General features: G+C 46.2%; 1 protein-coding gene across 2 annotated transcripts in view; it reads left to right on the top strand.

Moving 5' to 3' along the window:
- Positions 1-15,320, top strand: part of PRKAR1B (protein kinase cAMP-dependent type I regulatory subunit beta) — a 146,679-nt gene that overhangs the window by 32,452 nt on the left and 98,907 nt on the right. For both annotated transcript variants that reach the window (XM_064295934.1, XM_023555892.2), the window contains one exon: positions 3,611-3,702. In XM_064295934.1, coding sequence (XP_064152004.1) covers positions 3,611-3,702 — 92 coding nt within the window. The remainder of the gene's footprint in view (positions 1-3,610; positions 3,703-15,320) is intronic.

The following is a 15,320-nucleotide window of genomic DNA, read 5'->3' as shown; positions in this document are numbered from 1 at the left end:
AGAAATGGGCCTTTCCAACCTAGGCATTCCTACAAGTTTCTTGATGTTTTTGAGAATATACACAGCAAAACATACACCAATTCAACAGTTTCTACATGTCCCATTTAGTGACGTTGATTACATTCTTCAAGTTGTGCAACTATTCTCACCCTCCTCCCCCATTAACATAAATTCACTACCCCCTAAGGTTCCTATCTAATCTTTCAAGTTGCTGTTGTCACTTTGATCTCATAGAGATAATTCTTAAAAAAGCACAATACTCAAGGCAGACCTTTTTTCGTACTAGTTAAGCTAAATTATTGTTGGGTTTTAAGAAGACTTCAGGGGATATTTTTGGTTTACGTTTTAAAGATGATCTCAGGGCAGTAGTTTCAGGTATTTATCTAGCCCTCTTGTCTCCAGAAAGTCTGGCATCCTTGAGAATTTGAAATTCTGTGTGGCGTTTTCCCCTATTTGATCAAGATTTTGCTATAGAATCTTTGGTCAAAATGTTCGGTAATGGTAGCCAGACACCATCCAGTTTTTCTGGTCTTACGGCAAAGGAGGCAGTTGTTCATGGAGGCAGTTAGCCACACATTCCATACCCTCCTCCTATTCCTGACTCTCCTTCTTCCTCTGTTGCTCCTGGCAAATAGAGACCAATTGTCCTGCCTTGGGTGGCCGCTTGCAAGCTTTTAAGCCTCCAGTCATTATGCAAGGAACTACAAGGTAGAAGCACTAAACATGTTATTAGGCAAATTAACTAGGATGTCCCATGAAACCATGACCCTAAACCTCCAAAGCAAGGGACCAAATCCCATGAGGTTTTCGTTTGTACATAAGCAGCCTCAGGAGCTACTTTTTTTTTTTTTTTTTGTCATTGTAAATATATCTATCATGCAGCTTTTGCTAGTTCAACTTTTCACAGGTGTACAACTTATTGACAACAATTATAGTAATTGGCTGTGCAACTCTACCCTTAATAGTGAGATTTTCCCATTACATTAAGCCTGCTTTTTCCCCTCCTTCGCACCCCTGGTAACCACTAATAAACCTTGGTCTCTACAGATTTGCCTTTTCTTGTCTTTTTATATAAGTGAGGTCATACTATATTTGTCCTTTTGTGATTGACTTATTTCACTCAGCATAATGTCTTCCAGCTCCATCCATACTGTAGCATGTATCAAGACTTTGTTTCTTCTACTGGCTGAGTAGTATTCCATTGATGTATGTACCACATTTTGTTTATCCATTCATTTTGCTGTTGGGCATTTAGGTTGTTTCCACCTTTTGACTGTTGTGAATAATGCTTCAATGAACGTTGGTGTACAAGTCTCTGTTCGACTTTCTGCTTTTGAGTCTTCTGGATGTATACCTAGGAATGGAATTGCTGGGTCATAGGACAGCTGTTTGTAGCTTTTTGAGGAGCCGCCACACACTGTTTTCCACAGCAGCTCTACCATCTTGCATTCCCACCAGCAATGGATAAGGGTTCCAATTTCCCCACATCCTCGCCAACATTTGTTATTTTATTTATTATTAATATTTTTTAATCTTAGTCATTCTAGTGGGAGTGAAAGGGTATCTCATTGTAGTTTTGGTTTGCATCTCTCTGATGGCTAATGACATGAAGCATCTTTTCATGTGTTTGGTGGCTGTTTAAATGTTCTCTGTGGTGAAATGTCTATTTAAGTCTTTTGCCCATTTTATGGTTGGGTTGTCTTTTTGTTGTTAAGTTGTTGAGGTTTTATATATATTTTGGTTATTAGATTCTTATTGAAAAAATGTTTTCTGAACCTATTCTCCCAGTCGGTAGCTTATTTTTTTACTTTTTGGTACAGTCTTTTGAAGAACAAATGTTTTAAATTTTTATGAGGTCCCATTTATTTACGTTGTCTTTTGCTTTTTGTGCTTTTATCTTACATTATAATCCATTGTTAAAAGCTAGGACTGACAGCATTTCCCTTGCGTTTTCTTCTAAGAATTTTATGGTTTTAGTTTGCACGTTTAGGTCATTTATCCATTTTGAATTTGTTTTTGTTTATGGTATGAGGCATGGACCCTGTTTCATTTTTTTGCATGTGGAAATCCAGTTCTCCCAACACCATTTATTGAAGAGACTCTTCTTTTCCCATCGAATGAACTTACCACATTGTCGAAAATTAGTGTACCATAGATGTGTGGGTTTATTTTTGGATTCTGAATTCTTTTCCCTTGGTAAAAAAAAAAAAAAAAAATTTTTTTTATATGTCTATTGTTATACCACTACCAGGCTGTTTTGATTATGGTAGCTGTATAATATGTTTTAAAATCAGGAAGTGTGAGTTCTCCTACTTTGTTCTTCTATTTCAACATTGCTTTTGCCATTTGGGCCTCTTGCCATTCCACATAAAGTTGAGGATTGGTTTTTCCATTTCTGTAAAGAAGGCTGTTGGAATTTTGGTTGGGATTGCATTGAATCTATAGATCGCTTTGGGTAGATTGACATCTTAACAATATTAAGTCTTCCACTCCATGAACACGGAACATCTTTCCATTTATTTAAGTATCTTTAATCTCTTTCAGTGGTGTTTTATAATTTTCACTGAGTAAGTCCTTCATGTTCCTGGTTAAATGTATTCTTAGGTATTTTATTTTCTTAGATACTATTGTAAATAGAATTGTTTTCCTAATTTCCCTTTCACATTTCTCATTGTTGGTGTATAGAAACCCAACAGATTTTTGTTTGTTGACTTTGTATGTTGTAAGTTTGCTAAATTCCTCTATTAGCTCTAAAAGTTTTTTTTTTTTTTTTGTAGAGTCTGTGAGATTTTCTATATATAAGGTCATATATTATAGAGATAATTTTACTTCTTACTTTCCAAACTGGATACCTTTTATTTCTTTTTCTTGCCTATGGCAAGTTGTAAATGTGTGTTATTGTGTGCCATTGAGCCAATTCCAACTCATAGTGATCACTCATGTGGCAGCATACAACTGCCCCATAGGGTTTCCTAGGCTGTAATCTTTATGGGAGCAGCTTGCCAGGTCTTTCTCCTGTGGAGCCTCTGGGTGGACTTGAACTTCTAACCTTTCAGTGAGCAGCCAAGCGCGTTAATTGTTTGTACCACTCATGGACTCCAATTTAGTGGACCAAAAAAAAAGCAAACCAAACCCATTGCTGTTGACTCAATTCTGACTCATAGCAACCCTATAGGATTGAGTAGAACTGCCCCATAAAGTTTCCAAGGCTGTAATCCCTATGGAAGGAGACTTCCAGGTCTTTTTTCCTGCGGAGTGGCTGGTTCGAACCACCAGCCTTTTGGTAGCGCTTAACCACTGTGCCACCAGGGCTCCTTACTTGGTGAATAGAGGAGTCCAAATCCCTATCCCAGCTCCCACTCCGTCTCTTCCCTGGCCCCTTGTCCACCCATACCCTAAAGAGAAGGTCAGCCTAGGTGTCTGTTCTCACCTGACATTACCTGACAACAAGAAGGATGATGATGATAAGAATGAGTTGGAAGCTGAATGGTTTAACTCTTAGCCACATCAAGCCATCTCAAGGTCAAGCCTGAACTTTCTGCCCCTGCACCAGGCTCCCGCCCACCCTCCACAGGGCTCCAGAAGTCTGATTTTCATTGCCTCCCTCTAGGTGATCCCCAAGGACTACAAGACAATGACAGCCTTGGCCAAGGCCATTTCCAAGAACGTGCTCTTTGCTCACCTCGATGACAATGAGAGAAGGTAGGTAATATGGGAGCTGCGTGCGCCCTTTGCCCGGCCCTACCCACTGATAGCCCCCCAGGCTCCCCTCTGGAAGGTTGGTGCTGCTTCACTGAGTCACCTAGTCATGGCCATGATTCATGGTGACACTCGGCTCTGGGCTGCATTCCTCAGGTACTGGCTTTGCATCCAAGACTCCCACACTACACTTTGTCCTAGAAAGACACATGTGGGGCCCCTCTGCCCAGGTCACTGTGGGCTTAATTCTTCTGGCATCTTCTACACTCAAGGACTTGCACTGGTTGAAATCACTGCCTGGTGGAGGGTGGCAGGTGGGGGGCAGGGGGTAATATGCTACTCTGACCACTTCTACCTGCCCCTGGGAGCTTGGGGTCCTGAGTGGGGGATGGGTGAGTCAGAGGGGCATTCCACATGCTCTGAAAGATTTCAAAGCATGGATATAAGGAGATGAAGATTATTCCAGGGAGGAGGAGCAGCTTGCCAAAGCTGGGGCGTGCGGCAGTTTGTGGCACCCCCAGGGGACCAGCGAGCTGTGAAGGTGTCTGAACTCCATCCTATCAATCTTTAGAAAAATGGGAATGTTTTAATACAATAAAAAGCAAAAATGTTCCTGTAATCTGACTCCCAGAGATCATCACTGGTAATGTTTCAGGGCAACCCGTAAGGATATATTTTGTGCATACGTAATAACTCTGTGACTGTGTTCACAGAGCAGACTATACCGTGCGTATTGCTTTATGATATCTGAGCCATGCAGAGCATCCTCCTTTGTCAGTAAAAATTTTTAGTGGTTCATGGTATCAATTTGCGCAGACTTGCTGTAACTTAACAACTTTCCTACTGTGGTTATTGGAATTATTTCCCTTTTATTTTATTGCGGTAAAAAATATACAACATAAGATTTGCCATTGTAAACATTTTCAAGTGTACAATCCAGTGGCATTAATCACACGTACCGTGTTGTACAACGATCGCCCCTATTTGTTCCCAGAACTTTATTACCCCAAGCAGAAGCTCTGTACCCAGGAAGTAATGACTCTCCCATTCCCCTCTTCCCCCAGCTCCTGGCAACCATGAATCTACTTTCTGTCTCTATGCAATTACCTATTCTAGCTATTTCATGTAAGTGGGATCATACACTATTTGTCTTTTTGTGTCTGGCTAATTTCACTCAGCATCATGTCTTCAAGGTTCACCCATGTCATAGCATGGATCAGGATTTCATTTCTCTTTATGGCTGAGTAACAGTCCATTGTATGGATGGACCGCACTGTGGTTATTCATCATCTGTTGATGGACACTTGGGTTGTGTCCACCTTTTGGCCATTGTGAACAATGCTGCAATGAACTTTGGTGCACCACTCAGGTGCTGAATTCCCGCTTTCTCGTCTCTCGGGCATATACCTAGCAGTGGCATTGCTGAGTCATATGGTAGTTCTATGTTTAAGCTTTTGATATATTTGGATTTTTATATCATAAACAACATTTTGATGACTGTGACTGTCATAGTATATTTGTCTTTGAGTACTCATTTGTTTCTTTTTTTAAGATAAATTCCTTAATGTGGAGCAAAGAGTAATAATATTAAAAAAAATTATTCTTTCTCTTTTTAAAAAACTTTTGACAAATTCTAAATTTTATTAGGTAGCTCAATACACCTTGATGACAGTCCTGTATTAAATCCAAATGATATAAAATAAAAGAGACAGCCTCCTTTCACCCCTCTCCCCAATCCTACTCTCCTCCCCAGAGACAGCTACCAGCATGGTTTGGTGTGATCCTTCCAGGACATTCTGTAGGTGGTTATGTACATGTCTGTACATAACCACATGTAGAGACTTTTTAAACGTACGTGGAGTTGCTGGGTCAGAGAGATTGCACGGAGGGATCATGATAGATGTGGTGTGCACATTTTAAAAAGGCTTTGGATCAGTGGTGTCTCTAGGGCTGGCGTCACCCAGTGCACTAACTCATGGTGTCACCCTCCGCATGGATGTCCTCCCATACCAGACAATACAGAATCTTTACTAACGTTTTTTGTGCTAATGTTACTTGTAAATCGTTAATTCCTGTATGTCAGCCCTTCTTTTCTTTTAATTACTACTTCCTTCTCAAAAAAGTTATAGATGTAGGTTCACAAATACTAATTACCACAGCATTGTAGCTAAAACACTAGAAAATTTGACAAAACCTGAGCAAAACAAAAAACCAAATCCATTCCTGTCAAGTTGATCCCAACTCACAGCTACCCTATAGGACAGGGTAGAACTGCCCTGTAGGGTTGCCAAGGAGCGCCTGGTGGATTTGAACTGCCAGCCTTTTCCTTAGCAGCCCTAGCTCTTATCCACTAGGGGTTTCCTTGACGAAATCAGCAGCTATAAAAACAGTGGCAGCAACGAAAACAACAGCACATGCTTCTAGTGCATGCGGACGAAACCACGGGATGGGAAGCAGCATTGTAATTGGGTAATAATGACAGCTCTGAGTGGAGCACATTAAAAGGTTCAGGAAGTAAATTAGCATAGACTTTTAGCCTTCTAGATATACTGATACATGTAAGCTGGGCTTATAAAAAATGTTTTTGTTGTTATAACTAACTACAGGGAATTTTTTGTAAAAAATAATACATCTCTGCTGAAACCCTGTGTGAAAATTTTATAGACATTTTGGTGTCACCTCCTCTGACAGTGCGGCCTACACCTCCTGCACCTCCCTAGTGACACCACTGCTTTTGATACGTTTTGCTGAGCTGTCCCCAGAAAGGCTGGCAGGAGGGTGGAGAGAATCTGTGTATAGGTGGGGTGTGTTCCTGCCACCTCTGTCATTCCTGCTGAACTCCTGCTCTGCCACGCGAACCATCTTCTGCTGACCGTCCATCTGAGTCCAGGATGATGATGACTGTTGTTCTGTGGCTGAGCGCATGCTGAAGTAGGTGTGTTCTGGAGCTCGGCTTTGGAAAGACTCCTCGGTGCTTCTGTGCATTCCAGAATCACACTGTTGTGGGTGAATTGTGTCCCCCCATTTATGTTGATACCCCAACCCCAGTACCTGTGAATGTGACTTTGATTGGAAACGGGGCCTTTAAAGATGTCATCAGGTACCATGAGGTCATACTGGAGTAGGGTGGGTTCTAATCCCATCTGAGTGGTGTCCTCGTAACAGAGAAGAGACACAGAGACAGGGAGACGAAGGACACCAGAGATTGGAGTGATGCATCTACAAGCCAGGGGACATCAAGGAACACCTGGAGCCACCTGAAGCTGGGAGAGAGGCGAGGAACAGATTCTTCCTCAAAGCCTCCAGAAGGAATCAACACCACCGACACCCTGATCTCGGACTTCTAACCTCCAGAACTGTGAGAGAAAAAGTTTCGGTTGTCATTTAAGTCATCCCAGTTTGTGGTATTTGTAATGACCAAAAAAACCTAAACATGTTGCCATTGATTCCAACCCCTAGTGACCCTATAGGACAGAGTAGAACTGCCCCATGGGGTTTCCAAGGAGCAGCTGGGGGATTCGAACTGCTGACCTTTTGGTTAGCAGCTGAGCTCTTAACCACTGCACCACCTTTGTTATGACAGCCTCCCCCAAAAATAGAAAAACCCAAACCCTTGCTGTCAAGTCGATTTTGACTCAAGGCAACCCCAAGTGTTGCAGAGTAGAACTACCCCATAGGGTTTTCTTGGCTGGCACCTTTACAGAAGCAGATTGCCAGGCCTTTATTTTGTGGAGCCTCTGGGTGGGTTCAAACCACCAACCTTTAGGTTAGCAGCTGATTACAAACTGCTTGCACTACCCAGGCTCCTACAGCAGCCACAGGACACTCATACACAAGGTCACGTTGTTGTTGTTGGGTGCCATCGAGTAATTCCGACTCATAGCGACTCCATGTGACAGAGTAGAACTGCCCCATAGGGTTCCTAGGCTGTAATCTCTGTGGGAGCAGATCACTAGAACTTTTCTCCCACTGAGCAGCTGATGGGTTTGAACCACCGATCTTTTGGTTGGTAGCCAAGCGCTTAACCTTTGTGCCACTGGTGCTTCTTTAGCAGTGTTATAAAAACCTGTTTCTGTTGAGTTGATTCCAACTCATAGCAACCCTATAGAACAGAAAGACAGAGTAGAAATGCCCCATAGGGTTTCTGTAAAAATGATGTGTTAGGCATTCTCTGACCCTGTCTTCACAAGGGGAAAGGAGAATCAAGATCAATAGTGCAAGGCTGATTCCTATGAGGCAGTGGTCAGACATGCCTCCTCTCTCCACCATCTGTACCAATTCTGACACCAACGGTCCCTCCCACAGCACTCTCTCCTGGGTTCGATAATTTATTGCAGTGGCCACACAGAACTCACGGGCGATACAGTTATGGGGTTCATTAGGGAAGTAACAGGTTACAGCTCAGGTTTAGGAATGCTCAGGATACAGTTCTCCAATCAGGATGGCCTCTTCTCAGCTGTGCCCACAGGCATGCCTTTCTCTGGCCCCTCCGTCTCTACGCTGCTTGGGAAAGTGTTACAAAGCTCTTTTAGCTCTGCCAGTAAGTGCCCAGAGGCACCCTACTCTGCCAGCAAGCCTTCTGCCCAAAGGCACTCAGCTTTCTTGCCCTGTGGCCTGGGAAGCCCACTGCGCCATCTCCTGCCAGTCTCTACTGCTGCCATGTCTCTGCCACGACTTCTCACCACCTTCACTCAGTGTTACAGCTCGCTCTCTTCCTCCCTTTCTCTCTCTGTCTTTCTCTCTCGGTCTCCTGGTTCTAGGAGCGTCTCAGTGCAGGGATCCTGGGTCCAAAAGGCACACTCCTGGCTCTTCTTTTTGGTGGTGGTGACATCCTCCCTTTCCGCCTCTGGACTGGCTCATTGTAAGCCTAGAAGAATGGCAAAACCAGTCAATCCCTTCGTTAGGGTTCCATATATCTTATTTGCAGAGTCTCACTCAGTCACTGTGTGTGAGTCATAAAGACCACGGCTAGAAGGGCTATATTAAGCAATTCATTGCGCCACAGTTTCCAAGGCTGTAAATCTTTATGGAAGCAGATTGCTACATCTCTCTCTTGTGGAGCAACTGGTGGGTTTAAACCACCAACCGTTCGGTTAGTAGCCAAGCACTTATCCACTGTGCCACCGGTGCCGATAGCAGTGGCGCAGTGGCCATCCTAGTGAGGGCAATTATCAACCACCAGGTGGAACTAGATGACTTAAATGTTGTTTAACTTAAATTTAAACATTAATTAAAAGTATGATTTAGATTTAAATTACACTTAAGTTTTTTAAAAGTTCCATTCATGTGGTTCAAAATTCAAAAGGTACAAAAGGGGTCCAGAGTGAAGAGCGAGCCATCTGGAGAGCTGCCCCAGGACCTTTGCTTGTCCCTGGCTGTGCCTCCCTGGGGGCCCCCTGGCTCCATTCCTACAGACAAACTCTCTCTGCCTTCCGGGCTTGAGGTCAGCTGTTTCGCGGTGGGTAGCCACGCAGACTGGCTGTCCCTTTTTTCTTTATTGTGGTAAAGTACACATAACATTTACCATTTTAACCATTTTGCAGTGCACAGTTTAGTGGCATTTAGTACACTCGCAATGTTGTACAACCGTCACCTCTGTCTAGTTCTAGAACATTTACATCACCCCAAAAGGAGACCCTGTACCCATTAGCCATAACTCTGCATTCCCCAGCCCCTAGCAACCACTAATCTACTTTCTGTCTCTATGCATTTGCCTGTTCTGGGCATTTCCTATAAGAGGGGTCATACCATGTTTGGCCTTTTGTGCCTGGCTTCTTTGACTCAGCATCATGTCTTCAAGGTTCATCTATGTTGACTGTCCATTGTTAAACCCAATCTCAAATCCTCAGGGAAGAAGTGATAACTGACCAGGCTTATGTCCAGTTGGTCCTCTGCCAACTCATACTTTTATTTGTTTTTGTTGTGAGCTGTCGTCGAGTTGGCCCCAACTCATGGTGATCCCATGTACCACGGAACAAAGAGCTGCCTGGTCCTGCACCATCCCCATCATCAGTTGTGTCTGATTTTTGGAAGTAGATTGCCAGGCCTTTCTTCCTAGCCTGTCTTAGTCTAGAAGCACTGCTGAAACCTGTTATGTAACCTAGAAAATGGCGCCCTCTGGGGGACAAGGCCCTGTAGGCACATGGTCGGCCAGGCGGCTCAGGGTGTGCTCCTCAGCTGGTCCTGGCCACCTTATTTCTTACCAAGATGGGGCATCCATCAATGACAGGCCCAGGCCTGGACTGTGGGGAGTGAGTTCCTGAGGCAGAAGGGTATCGTGGTTTGGGCAGTCACCTCGAAATTCATCTACTTTACTTGGGAGATGTCCTTCTGTTTTCTGGGCCTCAGTTTCCTTATCTGTACCAGAAGGTGATCAGTCTACATTAAGCCCTTGCAGGAGTGGGTGGCAGGACCAGAATTCTGTGTACAAGTGTGTGTTTGAATCCCTGCTTTAAATTCTTTTGGGTATATACCTAGGAGTGGAATTGCTAGTTCATATGATAGTTATACGTTTAACTCCTGGAGTTACTGCCAAACTGTTTTCCATGGTGGCTGCTCCATTTTTCAATCCCACTAGCAGTGGATGAGGGATCCAATTTCTCCACACCTTCACCCACCGAACCTTCCTTTTTCGTTGTTGCATTCCTTCCAGGTATCCCATCTGTGGCAGCTGTGTGTAAGTTAAACCTCTCAGACCCTCTCTGCCCCAGCCCGGTTCCTGGGCATGGGCTGGGTCAATGGCGCTCATAGTAGGGTCTTATTCGGCCCTGAGTGTAGGTTGTAGGCAGAGGTTGTGGTCAAGGTGGTATTTCTGGGCCCTCTTGGCTGTGTGTGCTCAGGAAGCGCCAGTGCTGTGCTCTTGTGCCCTTGGCCCTGAGTTTCCAGAACCACGTTGGCTGCCTTGGACTTGTCTGCATCCAAGAGCCAGGTGGAAGAGAAGCAGAGGAAGCAGATGGTTGGATTAAAAATTCCTCTTTGAGAGGCTGGCTTGAAAAGAAAGCTTTCACGTGGGGCATGTGTGTCTGTGTTTCGGGTCTTTTGTTTTGCACGCAGGAAAACTCACTTTCCATATTGAAACCCCATAAGCTCCTCTTTCTGGCCAGGGTCCGAGAGAAGCAGGCGATGGTGAGGGGAACAATTGCAGAGGGAGTGGGCAGGGAAGCCCTGCCCCTTGACCTTTCACGTGATATCTCCCCTGTGCAGCATCCAAAATATTTTGCTTTTTCCAGTTTACTAGAAGCTGGGCTTAGTAGCTTTGTCTCAGCTCGGCTGTGGTTTGGCGAGGTCTGGGAAATTCCTTCCAAGTTTGCAGGGCGTCTGGCAACCCTTGACTCCGAGGCTGCCGGCTGCTCCCTCCGTTCCTTCCCCACGTGGGCAGAATAAAACAGAGTATTCCTTTGCAAACAGGTCGTTTGTGGGCTGAGCACACCCTCATGCTCAGTGACTTCTTCTAGATGCAGGTTTATGACACATGAGCCAGCTGTCGTGGGCTGGGTGAGTTTGCTCTTGTGCTTTTGTGACAGTGTCTTTCTGTCAGAGCCTTTGTAGCTTGTGTTGGAGATACTCAAGCTTGGAAAGGAGGTACAGATTAGGTGTAAGCCCTTTTAGTTAAAAAATGATAATACAAAGTAGTTCTGAGAAGAGGCTGCTAACTCCCCAAAGCTGTGTGCCTTCTTCTCTGGGAGAATAGTTGTTCTCACTGGCATCTATTGGAGCTTCCCCAGTACCTTCTCACAGCACCCTGTGGGGTGTGTAGCACTAACCTCTCAGAGCCTCAGGTTTTCCCCGCCCCCCCATAAATGGGGCTGTCTCTTGCCCAAGGCCAGGTGATGTCTAAGTGGCACAGCCTGGTTCCAGCCCAGGTCTTTTGGGCCCCTCAGCCTGTGTTCTTCCCCACAGGACCACAGGTCAGTGGTTAGCTAGGTACCTGCCAGTAAGAGGGGTGGTCCTGGCGGTTTTGGTGCACACAGGCACAGGATTTAAGGTGTGTTAAAACATCCTTTGGAAGGAGAGAGTTGTGTGAATAATTTATAAGCTGTGTAATGACATTCTCTAGGCCTTGGTTTCCTCAAGTGTCAAAAGAGAATTATAAACCCACTTTGTGGGTTGCTGTGAGGATGTAATGAGGTAATGCCCGTGATCCTTATCACCATCATTACCGTCGTCACCGCCATTGTCGTCACCATCACCATCATCGCCACCATCATCTCCACCCTCATCACCACCATCATCATCATCACCATCATGGTCACCATCATCATCCTCACCATCATCCCCCCATCATCATCACTATCACCATCATCATCATCACCACCACCGTCATCATCACTATCATCACCACCATCACCACCATCATCACCATCACCACCGTCATAGTCATCCTCACCATCTTCCCAGGGGGCCTTTGACTGTATGGACAGTGGTATTGGCTAGGACCTCCTCTGTGGGTGCTGTTCTGCCTCTGGGATGCTGACCTAGTCATCCTGACAGACCCTGCAGCCAGGCTCTGATACCCTCCTGACTTCTCCGCTTACACCAACACTCAGTCTGAAGAGGGGCTGGTATGACCTGAGATCACTCCTCCAGACATCATTCCCTGGTCCACCTGGGCCTGAGGCAGGTGGGCAGGCTCCTGTGGGCCTCAGGGCACCACTGTCTTGTCCCCCTGCCTAGTGTCCAGAAGAAGGTTCGGGTCTAGAGAGGCAAGGACCCTTGTTTCTTGAACTAGGCCAAGCAACAAGTGTCCGGGCTGGGGCTGGAGTGGGGTCTCCACAACCCCTAGGCTGGAGCCTTGTGCCTCCTTTGCTGCAGGTGAGCCGAGGCGGTGGCAGTGGGTGGGCTTTCCTTCCCCTTTGGTGTCAGCAAAAGGCAACATCCTGAGTCCTTCAAGGCTTGACAATTTGGAAGGCTCCGAGCCCTGGGGTGTGCTGGGACAATTAGGGCCTGGCCATAGAGGCCATCCCAGGTCGTGGGGGAGGTGGAAGCCCGGAGGTTCACTCTGGTCCCCTCCTGGAGGGCCATGAGCAAGCAGTGCCTGGAAACAGAGCTTGAAGTGCTCCGGAACTGAGGACGCAGTAATTAGGAGGCACCATATGTGTGCAAGGTGCAGGCAGGGCAGGGGCCTCGCTGGGGCTTCATTACGGAGCTGCCAGACGGGCGGGCGAGGGCACCTCACCCCGGAGCAGCCTGGGCTGGCAGCAGCCTCGCTTTCTGCAGCTCTAGTTAAAGTGGGCTCTGGCCGATGAACCGCCGCTGGCCCCTGCAGCTGTCTCTTGCTATCTGTTGCTGGCTCTCCTCCTCCCACCCGCGTATCTTTGCAGTCTGTTTTTCCACAGATTGGCTCGGGGCCTCAGGTGATGGGAAAAACACGCCAGTCTGTAATCGGCAGGGAGCCCCGGAGGGAGCTTGCCTCCCGTTCTCTGAGCCTTTCCGCCCTCTCTCCTCCCTGGCTCAGGCTCTTAGTCGTTCGGCTTCTCTTTCAGGCAAAATTAAAAAACAAAATTAGCATTTTGGAAAATGCAGGGCCTCATCGGAGTAGATGCTTAATAGCTTGGACGTGCAGGGAATGTGATTTCCATTTTGCACAAAGCCAGACTCGTCTGGGCAGGGTAAACCTTAAACTTAAAAAAAAAAAAACTTTGGAGCTGGCAAATGACCATTCCCAGGGGCCCAGCAGGGTTTGGAAACCTATGTTCAGTGGGAGGCTGGAATCTGGGTGCTGTGGATTGAACTGTGTCCTCCAAGAGTATATGCTGAAGTCCTAACAACCCCAGTGCCTGTGAACATAACCTTGTTTGGAAATAAAGTCTTTGAAGATGTTATCAGTTAACATGAGATCATACTAGAGTAGGGTGGGTCCTAACCCCATCTGAGCTGTGTCCTTTTGAAAGAGGAGAAGAAACTCAAACAGACAAATATAAGGGAAGATAGCCATATGAAGATGAGTCTACAGGCCAAGGAGCTACAGAAACTGAAGGAGCCCTGGTGGCGCAATGGTTAAGTGCTCGGTGGTGAAAGGTTGGCAGTTTGAACCCACCAGCATCTCCGCGGGAAAAAAGGCCTGAAGATCTGCTCACGTAAAGGTTACAACCTAGGAAACCTTCTGGGGCAGTTCTACTCTGTCCTATAGGGTCACTGTGAGTTGGACCCAATTTGATGGTACACAATAACCAGAAGCTGAGAGAGACAAGGAAGGATTCTTCCCTAGAGCCTTCGGAGTGAGCGTGGCCCTGCTGACCTTGATTTCAGATCTCTGGTTTTCAGAACTGTGAAACTCATGGGGGCAGTTTTGGCTCAGTGGTAGAATTCTCACCTTCCATGTGGGAGACCCAGGTTCGATTCTCTGTCAGTGTATTTCATATGTAGCCACTACCTGTCTGTCAGTGGAGGCTTGCCTGTTGCCGTGATGCTGAACAGGTTTCAAAGGAGCTTCCAGATTGAGACGGACTAGGAAGAAGGGCCTGGTGATTGACTTCTGAAAATCAGCCAATGGAAACCCTGTAGTTCACAATGGTCTAATCCCCACTCATGGGGATGGTGCGGGACTGGGCAATGTCTCGTCCCATGGTGCGTAGGGTCACCGTGAGTAGGAGCTGACTTGATAGCAGCTGACAGCAACAACAACAGTAGGACTTTCATACCCAGGGACTCTGAAGTTTGCATAAGTAATAAGCGTTGTGTACTGACTTTTATAATTGCCAGGCCCTGGACCACAGGCCTGAGTGCCTCATCTCTGTATGTGGTTGGATCCTGACAGCCCCTGGGGCTGGTGCTGTTATCAGCTCCCTTTGTTAGATCAGGTGCTCAGGCACAGAGAGGTTAGTAAACTGCCCAAAGGCACACAGGAATGGGAGACACTGGGATTTGAACCTGGGCTGGGACATGGCTGCGTGAGGCCTCCCCACCATGAACCCACCTTGAAGCTCATTAACCTTCAAGGGAAAGGTGATAGCCTCTTTACTAAACAATCATTCCTTACACACCCAGAATTTTCCAGTTATCAAGACATCCTGTCATTCTGGAGGGAGAACTGTGGTGTGATTTTGTATCTCCAGGGAGCCTTTGTTTGGACAGGTAGCCAGGGCTGGCTGTATCTAGGAGCACAGAAAATGATTACAACGTGGCCTCATGTGGCATCAGATTCATGGGGCTTTGGAGGAGAAGAGAACGTGGCGGGGGTGGGGGGGAAGCTGTTATCCAGGTGTGAGCACCTGGTGGCCTGCAGCAAATTTGTCTTTGGTCTCAGTTTTTTGATGCATTAATGGTTTGAAATTTCTAGACTTTGATGGCTACGGTCTCCACTAAAGGAGCCCTGGTGGTGCAGTAGTTAAGTGCTCACTGCTAACCGAAAGGTTGGAGGTTGAAGTCCACCCAGAGGCACCTTGGAAGAAAGGCCTGGTGATCTACTTTTGAAATCTCAGCCATTGAAAACCCCGTGGAGCACAGTTCTACTCTGACACACATGAGGTCTCCACGAGTTGGAGTCGACTCGATGGTAGCTGGTAACCCAGTCCACATGTTTGTTATCTGCCAAGCCCTGTAGACATGTGAGTTTGGGTGCCTGAAGGCTTTGTACTTCCAGCACCCATTTTATAGATGGGGACACTGAGGGCCACAGAAGG

Source organism: Loxodonta africana, chromosome 12, assembly GCF_030014295.1.
Source record: "Loxodonta africana isolate mLoxAfr1 chromosome 12, mLoxAfr1.hap2, whole genome shotgun sequence".
Lineage (NCBI taxonomy): Eukaryota > Metazoa > Chordata > Mammalia > Proboscidea > Elephantidae > Loxodonta > Loxodonta africana.
Note: the sequence above shows the minus strand (reverse complement) of the source record. Positions and strands in the feature narration are given on the sequence as shown.